Source organism: Thunnus maccoyii, chromosome 3 (genome assembly GCF_910596095.1).
Source record: "Thunnus maccoyii chromosome 3, fThuMac1.1, whole genome shotgun sequence".
Lineage (NCBI taxonomy): Eukaryota > Metazoa > Chordata > Actinopteri > Scombriformes > Scombridae > Thunnus > Thunnus maccoyii.
This window is the reverse complement of record NC_056535.1, coordinates 27,414,641-27,425,893: the sequence shown is the minus strand read 5'-3', so window position 1 is coordinate 27,425,893 and position 11,253 is coordinate 27,414,641. Positions and strand designations below refer to the sequence as shown.

The 11,253-nt window shown below is 38.3% G+C and overlaps 1 protein-coding gene across 2 annotated transcripts; it reads right to left on the bottom strand.

Moving 5' to 3' along the window:
* Window positions 1-1,736: 1,736 nt before the first annotated feature.
* nmur3 (neuromedin U receptor 3) lies at window positions 1,737-10,675 on the bottom strand. 2 transcript variants are annotated; one of them, XM_042402455.1, is made up of 5 exons: window positions 10,597-10,675; window positions 9,433-9,489; window positions 8,804-8,836; window positions 6,961-7,892; window positions 1,737-4,271 (listed from the first exon to the last, which is right to left on the bottom strand). In XM_042402455.1, exons 4-5 carry the CDS (start codon window positions 7,805-7,807, stop codon window positions 3,841-3,843), a joined length of 1,278 nt encoding a protein of 425 aa, XP_042258389.1. In that variant the 5' UTR covers window positions 7,808-7,892; window positions 8,804-8,836; window positions 9,433-9,489; window positions 10,597-10,675; the 3' UTR covers window positions 1,737-3,840. The 2 variants fall into 2 exon arrangements, with proteins under 2 accessions (XP_042258389.1, XP_042258388.1); XM_042402454.1 differs by lacking the exon at window positions 8,804-8,836.
* Window positions 10,676-11,253: the final 578 nt, after the last annotated feature.

Below are 11,253 nucleotides of genomic sequence, written 5' to 3'. Positions count from 1 at the left end.
TTTATTAATAGCACTCTCATTGTACTGCCTCCATAACATTAGTGAATATGTCATCTATTAGAGTGGCACAGTGTGATGTTATTCTACTGGGTCTAGTGATCACCGTATAGCAGGTCTACATGGAAGTCACCGCACATTAACATAACCCTCTGATTTGTTTTAGCAAACATTCCCTCCATACTATCCTTAAATATTTCAACGTTGGATCCAGGTGCTCTATATACACAACTAACAATTACATTTTTCTACATTTTCTATGGTAATATTTTCAAGCACATCATCAATATTTGTTGTCATACTTTCCGCTATAATTGAAGATTTTGTCCACATAAAGAGCTACACCTCCTCCTTATTTGTTCTTCCTATTCATGTAAGTCAATTCATATCCATTCAATTCAAAGTCCACAACCTTCCCAGAGCTTAGACAAGTCTCAGATATAGCTATTACATTGATTGACTTTAATATTCTTTGATGTTTTGAAAGTTTGCATATAGACTTCTGCTGTTTAAGTGAATAACTGACATGATGTGACTTGACCTTCATGTTGAACTGATCATCTGTGTATCAACAGTAATTGTCTGTGAGATACTTGGAGACATTATTTTCAGGGTCAATATCATTCTCCATATCTTGAAATTTATGTTCAGTGAATTCAGAATCTCATCCCAGTTTTTCATATTTCATAATGTTGTTTGCTGTTCATTATCTCCAGATGGAGATGAAGTACATCTGTCAAAACTTGACATGTTATATTTAGTGTCAGTTACGTTCTGCGCTCTTTGCGAGCTGACCTGAGTTCAAGTTCAAGAGACAGTTTCATTACCTTGGCTGCTGTTCTCCCAGGAGTTGCCATCACTGATACTTTTCCAGATCAGTGATCTCCTTGATGACAAGCACTTTAACCTCCTCTGGTGATCCATTCGGTTTCATGAACACTTTACAGTTTGTTGTCCATGTGGATTGGATTTTGTTTTGTTTCCTCAGGAAGTGCGCCTGTCTGGCAATGTCAGCATTTTTCTTTGTCAGGTGCTCACTGACACGTTGCTTCCTTTTAGTTTCTTCCCCTGGCTGAGCAGTGCTTGTTTTAGTTTCCTGCTCACAATGTGAATTATTTCTCGCTTTTGTTTTTTTCGGGGAAGAGGATGAAGCCTCAATATTGTTGCAATCCACTGATATTCCCTTGCAGTTGAAGAAAGTGATCTCCTGTTTCTCAAAAGAGTCCACATCAGGCTCAGTGGGTTCTCCTTCTGCTGGCACTGCAGCCCTTGCATATGACCAGGTCTTGGTATCCAGACCCCTGATGCAACCATGATGATGAATAAAACTCTTCAGCACTATGCTACATCCATATTTCAATCATCAAAGTAGCAAAACATCAGAAATAACAAGGCATTAACATAAGTCATAGAAATAACAGCCATATTTGGACAACTTCAAATTAGATGTGTAGCTTTTAAATTAGGCATAGCACAATAGCCATCGTCAGTTTTCGACTTTGCAATCACAGTGAACAAGAGCTCACCAATCAGTCAAATCATGTACTGTACATGACAGCTGGCCGTGTGACAAGAGATAAAACAAGATTAGGAGAAGCTCACAGTAAAGCGTTAGATTCTTTGTTTACAACTTTCACCGAAACACTGAGACATATTTGATGACATTCTTTTTGCTTCACAGCAACACAACAATTTTCCAAATGAGAACAAAAAGAATTAAGGATACAACACGTTATCATTCAGATCAGATCCAATTGTTTTTCCCTCTGGATTTATCTTCTAAGGCATACAGCAGTTACAGTATAAGACAGCAGGTGGAAGATGGAGGCACTGTTGAACAATCAAATCAATTAAATCAAAGTTTATGTACAAGCTCTTTAAAAACATGTGGTGAGTTCGAACAAATTGGATCTGCTCCTCCTGTGCAGGATGGCCAGCAGCTCTCAGGTAGATTCATTTGATTACAAAGAGCAATTTCCCTGCAACTTACTTCCAACTGCAGTCAATACTATATGACACAAGGCTTTGAAAACGTATTAATCAGATATAGAACTTAAATCTGCTTGCTAGGCAGTTAATTTTGTGTGAAATTGCTTCTTTTCTATCAGCTAGAATCAAAAGATAGGGCTGCATTTGAGAGACTTTTTTTATTCTGGTGGTGGAAATGGACACGACTATGTATACACACAGCAGCTGGGTTACTGAAACTATGAAAAGAGTGAACTAAAATCTGTCTCCTAGACCACAGTTTCTTTTTCTTCTCTTAAGTTGAATGAAAGACACAGTGTTGCACATAAATAATCCACTATTTAAAATATTACAGTAACATTAACTGAGAGTCATATGAGGTGCATTACTGCCTACACCAAGTCTGATTGACATTAACACACTATACGTTCCGCTATGTTTAAATATGACTTTCATTCCCCTGAGGAGTGTCGTATAATTAAATGTCAAGTCTAACTGTCACAAATCTTACAATATATATTGTAACTGTCTGTTCATATTGCACTAATTGGCATAATATTTGACCTTCAAGTAAATAAAAGATTTCAAATGAAATTTTGATATCTTAGACACCACAGCTGTTTATGAAAACATGAGGAGAAACTGGCTTCTGGCACTGTGCTCTGGTGTTTAAGGATTTATGCATTTTAGATGCGGTTATATGCAGTGATGAAAGATCAAAGTTAAAAACCTTGTAAGACCACAGCTGTCACACCACAAGGACAACACTGATAAAACTTCTTGATGCTAATTTGATCGGGGAGTTCCTTCATCATTTTTTGTAAACTCTGACTGTTTAAAGCAACAGTTCAACATTTTGGAAAATGCACTTACTCATTTTCAGAGTTTCAGAGTTTTTGCAGAGTTAGATGAGGTCATGTAGCATAAAGACTGAAATAGTCCAGCACACAACCCCAATAATACCAGATCTTTTTGTTTTTACACTTTGTACAGATTCAGTGAACAAGATGAGCTTTGGAGGAGGTGCTGGTAGACTTTTTTCCCACCTTTGGACAAAGCCAGGCTCCTCCTGTTTCCAGTCTTAAAGCTAAGCTAACCAGCTGCTTGCTGCGGCTTTATATTTAACCAACATAGATGAAAGTGGTATCAACCTTCATATCTAACTCTTACCAACAAAGCGAATAAGTGTACTTTCCAATGTGTCACACTATTTCTTTAAAATAGGTGACTAATTTCTCTTATTTTCTACATGAACAAACTTAATTTTCAAAATACTCTTCAACTCTAAGTCCTTTCTTCCCGATGTCACTACAGCAACCTCGCCTTCTCGCTGCTGGCTCATGTGATGGCCGAGCGAGTGGCCAGTATCAACTACCAGTCCAGTAGATCACAGACAACATCCTGGACCTGCTGGGGATGCAGGACACCGTCTTCTTCCTCTATGCTCATTTGCTTTCTTGAAGATCGATGGACATAGTGCCAGTAGCCAGTAGCATACTGACTGGAAACGGGGGAAACAGCTAACCTGGATCTGTCCAAAGGTTAAAAAAATCTGCCTACCAGCACTAATCTCACTAATTAACACATTACATCTTGTTTGCTTTATCCCTACAAAAGTGTAGAGCATGGGAAGTTACTGCTCATGAAAATAAAATAATCCTGCACATAACCCCCCCGGGAAATCCCAACTTGTCTATACTTTTCATCATTTTTTTAAAAAGATAAAAAAACGAGGTACATGTACATGTAATTTGTGATCTTTAGAGGTGCTGGTGGGTGGATGCTGTTGCCGTAAAACAGATGCAGGCTTGCTGTTTCCCCCTGTTTTAACCATAATCATATTTACCAAACGGACATGAGAGTGCTATAGCCTGTTCAAATCAAATCAGAGGTCTTGCAGGGTGTCTCTTTGCACGCACATGTGAGGATTGCAGTGTCCATGCTCAGTGTCATGTTAGGAGACAGCAAAGGGATGAAAGCATTAGAGTCCTTACCCTCAGCCTGAGCACTTGTGCTTGAGACAGAGGGATCTAGTAAAATAGGGAAGGGTGGTGAGTCTCTGACAGAGCTGTTGTCCTCCGTCTGGGAGCACACCAGTTCTCGGAAACACTCCCTGAACCGTGTGGAGAGCAGACTGTAGATGATAGGGTTGACCGCGGAGCTGAGGTAGAACAGGACACCCGACAGGATGTGGACATACTGATAAACATTGTGCATCAAGTCGGTCCACTGGCTGATGGAACTCCACAGGAGCCGCTCGATGTGGAAGGGCGCCCAGCAGACTCCAAACACTGCCACCACAATTGCTAGAGGATTAGGCCAGAGAGAGAGAGAGACAGAGAGAGAGAGCAAGAAAAGGTTTTTTTTCTTATTTGTGACTGGTTCACCTGCTGCATGTTGATTATTATTTCTATGAATTTTTATGCCTCTTTACCTTTACTAGGAAAATCAAATTAGACAGAGATAGAAAAGATGCTGAGCTGGTCAGACAAGGGGACTACATAATAAAAAGCCTCATTGGACATGGGGATCTGTTAGGGTGGGAAATTAACTTTTTAAAATGTGAATATCTACCAGCCGCTGACAGATAAATGTTCAAATTCACCAGCCACTTGAGTAAATTAATATTTTGTGTCTGAAATCTAGCAGCCACTTTTATTTTTCCAGCATTTGGCTGGTGGCTGGCGCTAAGTAATTTCCCAAACGACTAACTAGAACATCCTGTTATTGCAAGTTTATCCATGCAGTCAAAGCTGGGCTGTGTGATTTCAGAAAGAAGCAATAACAAAATCCTTCTCTTACAAATGATAAGTTGAATTAATAAGGAATAAAACACACCAATATTCACTTCAATGCATTTAGATATTTTACCGCTACAGCCTCACTTGGTCTGACCAGTAGGTTGTGTAGGTGAATGAGAAACGTCAGAGTCAATTCGCTGATTTCCACTCACTCTCAGTCAGGGTGCTTAATAATAATGTCTCTTGGAAAGTCACTCTTGGGAAATACAAGGAAATTTAATGTCCCATTATCCTGTAATTTCCACTCTTGTCCAAAGGGGCCACTGCAACAAAAGTTGCAATATGTCACTTTAACAGCTACAATCCAAAAATGACAAACTGACAATAAATAACCCCTAAAATTCCATCATCATCATCATTTAAAGGTTTATTTCAAATCATGAAATGTGAAGATTTAGCAAGCACATTTAACTTAAATGTGGATAAAACTTTGAAAATAATGAATATATTTCTGTTCATTTGGCCTAACATAAAACTGCACACCGAGTGGCCCCAGTGTATAATATCTTAAAAACATTTTAGAAGATTTAGTGGTTATTTCACTCATGTTCATTTGTAAATGTGTCACTCTGAGCAGTAGAGGGTGCTTAACGTCATTTGATGACAGAGTATTCATTCCTCCAGGAGGCGCAGAGGCAGCAGGATGTTTGGCTGTTTGCGATGGTGAACATATGGCATCAAGCTAACTGACACACACACACAGATATATGTAAATGTGAGAGTCCCAGAACACTTTTTATCTTTTCCCAACAACAGTTTGTGAGATTTGTCCCATAACATTCAGTGTTCTCAGTTTTCCCACTTAAGTAAATCTTCAAAGGTTGGAAAAATCCTCTTTCTCCACACTTTTAACTATTCTGTATCATCTCGATCCAGCTATATCTTTGAAGCTACATGATGTTTACTGTGAGTGAAATGTTCAAACCCAAGACTCCATGTTTTACATCGATGCATGATTGCATCAAATGCAAATACTCCACATGATTTTTTTTAAAAACATTCCCAGAAAATTCCAGCCTGACATGTTTGGTATGTCTGTGACCTTTGGGATCATCTTCACTTGAAACAGTTCTGTTTGTTTGAACAAAGTTTGGCTGCACAACATTAGTTCGCACCGGAGCTATACCAGTAAATCAGTATGTGCCAGTATGATACTAGGTTACTGAAGATACAGTATTTCAATAATGATAAATATGTCAGCATATACAATAAGTAACAGGAACTTATAGTACAGAAAGCCAAAGATAAGTTTGTCATTTAGGAACTGTCTTCATTATGTGCTTTGTTACCAAACAGCACTGACAAGTATTTTCAACAGTAAAATGTCCAGCTCAGTGCATATTATGGTCACAAAACACAAATTTAAGGGATCTTTATAAAAAATAAAAAAAGTAGCCTTTGTTATGTGTTTATGTAAAAATTGAAGTTTATTAATTGAAGACAAAATGCACCTAAAAACTTGGTCTCAAATCTTTAGTATTTCTTGATAACGATATTTTATCACATGCAAAAATCAGCTTCATCACAACCGTGTATGTTTTGATCCAATTTGATGGACAGTTGCGTCACCTTAGCAACGTAAGCAACAAACTAACAGCTGTCATCAGATTCTGATTCTGATTTTTATCTTGCTAAATTCTGATTGGTTGTAAAAAAAAACCCACCTGACTCACCTTTTCCCAGCAGAGCCCTGCCCGCTTCAAATGAGTGAGAAGAGCAACAACAAAAACAAACATAGAAATCTCTCATTTCATCAGTCACAACAGTGAGAAGCTGATTCGTGAAATCGCTTTTCAGAGCCTTTAAGGTGACTTACTGGAATTTAATACCAAAAAATCTTTTGTTATAAGTGGTGGAGGTGGTTTTAGATGGTGGATATATCTGTTTAGAATGAGCTGACTGATAAGGAAGAGAGGAACAAATCAATTATCTATAAATCTAGGATGGAGGGGATGTCATGCCCCAAAACTTAAATGTGAAGCAAAAAGGTGCCTTCGAGAATACAAATGATCTATACAAGAAATTGATAATACCTTGTCATTATTTTCTCTGTGTTTTCCTCACGATTTGTCTTTGGAACATTGTTTTGGCATTGATAAGACACAGATTAAAGGGGATCTGCTGTCAAATCATAGCAATCTGCCAGTGCAATGCATGTTTTCTGGAGAGGGGGAAAAAAAAAACAACAACTCACAAAGCATCTTGATGACCTGTCTCCTGCGCCCGCTCTCCACACTGATCTTCATTCGAGTGTTGCTGCTGCGGTTCTTTCCCATGTTCCCACTGCGCTGCTGCCTCTCTCTGCCCAAATGAAGTCCCATCACCAGGTACAGCATGCTAATCACCATCATGGGTACAAAATAGAAGCACACAGTGGTGATCTGCATGACCATGTTATAGATCCACAGAGGTTTCAGCACCGTGCATATGGCCGACTCCTCCATCCTCTCTGGCAGGTAGAAGATGCCGTGCAGTGAGGTGTTGGGGATGGCACAGAGCATCGACACCACCCACACGATGGTGATGACCCGTTTGGCGTGCTTGTTAGTCGACAGGTACCGTGTTTTGAGGGGGTGCACCACAGCTATGTACCTCTCCACACTCAAAGCTGTGACGTTGAGGATTGAGGCGAAGCAGACCGTCTCAAAGAGGAAGGTCTTGAAGTAGCAGCCGCCCTCGCCGAAGGGGAATGGGTAGTTCTGCCACAAGTCGTAAATCTCCAGGGGCATCCCGAACAAAAGCACGAGGAGGTCCGACATAGCCAGGCTCACTAGGTAAAGGTTGGTGGGGTTGCGCATCTTCTTGTGTTTGGCTATAACTGCACATGTGAGCAGATTCCCACACAAGCCAGTGAGGAAGATGAGAAGGTAAACACTGGTTACGGGGAGGGAGAAGGGAGATCGTTTTGGACCCAGGATATCAAAGAGGTTGACTTCAGTGAATTGGTTGTTGGAGTAGTTCCCAGTGGTATTTAGTGGAAGGCTGGCGTTGTGAAACAATTTTGACAAGTTTGAAGAGGAGCCCTGCAAGATGAGCTCCATTTTAGAGAAGAAAGCTGGAGGAATGAATGAAGACGTCAACACATTCTGGTGCTGCTCTTTGGGTTTGTTCAACACTGGGTGCCGGCTATAAAAAGACGAAACAGAAAGATGAAACAAAACTGCTATCATAAGAAGATGTTTACTTTTTTACTTGAAAGAGTAATTTAATGTGATTCTATTTGATTAACGGCTCTGTGATAATGTCTACTGGGGTCATACTAAAATTTCTTTTTTAAAGTTTTTCTTCTTCGTGTTTTTATAAATCACACTTTTCAACTGAAACTTAGTGATTCACATATTCCCAAAACATAAGAACTAATTATATTTTAACTAAAGGCTTTCAAATATCTAAATTTAATAGCAGCATGCTTACAATGGAGGATATGTTTAATAAAATAAAACTAGAAATGTATCAATCGTCTATAAAATGTCAGAAAGAAGGGAAAAAATGCCCATTATAATATCACAGAGACCAAAGATCAGCCCAAAACCCAAAGACATTCAGTTAACAGTCATATATAACTAAAAAAAAGCCAGAAAATACCTCATACAGTATTTGAGAAGTTGAAACAAGAGATTTGTTTGCTTAAAAAAATGACTGAAGCGATTAATCGATTATCTTAACAGCTGCAGATTCATTTTCTGTCGAACTACTAATCGATTAATCGACTCATTATTTCAGCTCTACATATTACCAGTTAGAGGACAGATGAATTTGGCATCCTAAAGGTCTTAAATAACAACAGATGCTTCATGTTTAGAGGGATAAACATCAGCAGGCAATATGGGAGCCAAGCATTTTCAGGGCATAAACATGTTAACCTGATAGTGCCAGGAGCACCTGGTGCAGAAATGCATTATTCTGAGTGCATGTATAGGATTCATGAATGTTATCCACAGATTGATTCAATACCGTTTTATGAGAAAATGATTCTTCACTTTCACTTGAAAAGGAGAAACTATTTTCTGTGAATGCATACCAATGAACATGCATACCTCAGTACATCAAGAAATACTTGGCACCATCACCTGCAGCAACAAAAAAACTATTTTTGCTACTGAACATCACAAAGATATTTATGGTCATGAGTGATGAGAGGAAACAACGTAGTGGGAAAGATAAATTATTCTCACATTAAGATGATTTGAGGAATATTGCTTCACTGCTCCACTAATATGGTTCAAATTATTCTCATCAACTGGTGACCGTTGGAGGAAAATTGAAATTACACCCACTGTTCTCATAGATGCTAATGACTTCCTCTAGAAGGTTAATTATGATGCGAATTAGTTTTATGTGATGAAAACCGGTGGTGTGTGCTGCATTGTTGGAATAAATTTCTTATTCTTAGAAACACTTCAACACACAGTTCTCTAATATTTCTATTGGGAAATAGACCTGTCTGTGTGATTTAAATCTTACATAATGCCATTTTGGTTATTTTTTTTTCAAATTTTTATGTAAAATGCTAAATATCATTATTATTTTTGTTAAGGAATTAAGGATTGAGAGCATCAGTCAAGAAAAAACTGTAAATACAATCTTCATATTCAGAATATATTGTTTTAAATCAGAAGTAGCCTATAACTTTTGTTAAAATGTTTCCATTAGAAATAAACCTCACCTTGACACTGCTCCTCTGCAAGCCTCTTCTTATAACACGCTCTCTGTGTCTTCATGACTGGAAATGAGGAAGCAAACAGCACGAATGAGGCCCATTAAAACAACATTACAGCGAATGCAAAAGTTGTTGGACACGCTTCTACAAAGAGGAGAATACAGAGGGTCCACTGTGGATGATGGTAACAGCACTGCAGCTACGTCCCCTTCAGACGGAGATTAAACTGGTGAGATGTAAAGAAGAGGAGAGAGAGCAGGAGGAGAGAGATGGAGAGGCAGAGAGACAGAGAGAGAGAGAGAGAGAGAGAGAGAGAGAGATCACAAGATCATGCATTTGTCTAATTCATTTAGTCTATATGGTCTGAATGGTTTGAATTAGGGAGTGCATGCATAAGCTTCAACCCACAAAGACAAATGACAAGAAGAAGAAGCAAACATAAACTACATCAGTTACATTATAATTGTAAGATATTAAGGCGAATCTAACTATAATTTCATTTGTCCATGAATATTATTGCACTAAAGGGTGTTCTGTACCACAGAAAACATTAGTCTTGCAAGTGCCCTCATGACCCAGAAATATTAATGATTCTATTTGATCACAGTGTGGGTTTTTTGTTTGTGTTAGTGGCCATGTATTCCCCTTCATGTGTGGATGAGTATTTTTGAACAGAAATGTCAAGAGATCTGCTTTTGCTATATCCGTCTGAATGAACTCCAGATGTGCAAAGTGACACCTTCATTAAATAATTAAAATCAATGTCCAAATATAGAACATCCAGAATGTTTTATGAAGTCTGTGTTACTGTAGGTGACTGTTGCTAACATACCCTTGACAATACATTTTACAGAGTTGCAGTCAAAAATGTAGTGAGTAGTTTAAAATGGACGCTGCAAAACCCGCCTTATATGGCATCTAGTTTGCCAGAAAGTCATTAGAAGATGAGGACAGGGAAATATATAATTAATACATTATTGATAAAGCCATCTGTTTGTGGAGTAAATAAGGTGGCAAAAGACTGTCTTCAAACTATGGTATTGAGAGATGTTGATTAATTTGTCAAAAGTAGTGTAAAATCCTTTCTAAAAAAAAATGTATACAAAGATCAAGAAGATTATGGCAGCTACGTTAGTCAACATAGCTGTAGCTTTTGTAGCTGCAACTGACCTGCAGTGTGTAAAGAATACCCAGCTGGATAACTTGCTATACACCAGTTGAGCCAATGAAGTGCTGTCAGCCATCTTGGATCGCCAACAGTTTTGGGTTGTAATGTATCATTTTGTAACATACTACAGTAACGTGCTGACTTTTTTCCAGTAACAGGTAGTGTAAAAGATAACAGTTTGAAAATCTTATTTGCATGCTGTGTTAGCTGGCTTACTAACGTTATCCACTAGAAAAGCTACATTCAGGAATCACTTGGTTTCGTTAAGAGTTGGAGGATGAGAGCTCCACAGCTTCACTGAGAAGACACGACTTCATGCACCCACTATAGCTAACGTTAGCTAGCTGGTGATTAGGGCTGCAACTAACAATAATTTTCATTTTTGATTAATCTACTGATTATTTTCTCAATTAATCGATTAATCTTTTGGTCAATGATATGCTAAATGTCTGACCAACAATCTTCATATATTCAATTTTCTGTCATATATGACAAAGAAAAACAGCGAATCATCATATTTTAGAAGCTTGAGTCAAAGAACATTTGGCATTTTTGCTTGAAAATGAATGAAACAATTACTCTATTACTATGTCAATACAGTTGCTGATTAATTTTCTTTAGATCGACCAATCACAGGCTGACTAATCGTTAAATGACAA

Bases quoted from the DNA above. Each gene is read 5' to 3' on its own strand.
- nmur3 (XM_042402455.1), bottom strand. From the start codon at position 7,807: ATGGAGCTCATCTTGCAGGGCTCCTCTTCAAACTTGTCAAAATTGTTT. The intron at 4,272-6,960 runs GTGAGTTGTTGT...CTAATCCTCTAG, and splicing joins ACAGGTCATCAAGATGCTTT to CAATTGTGGTGGCAGTGTTT.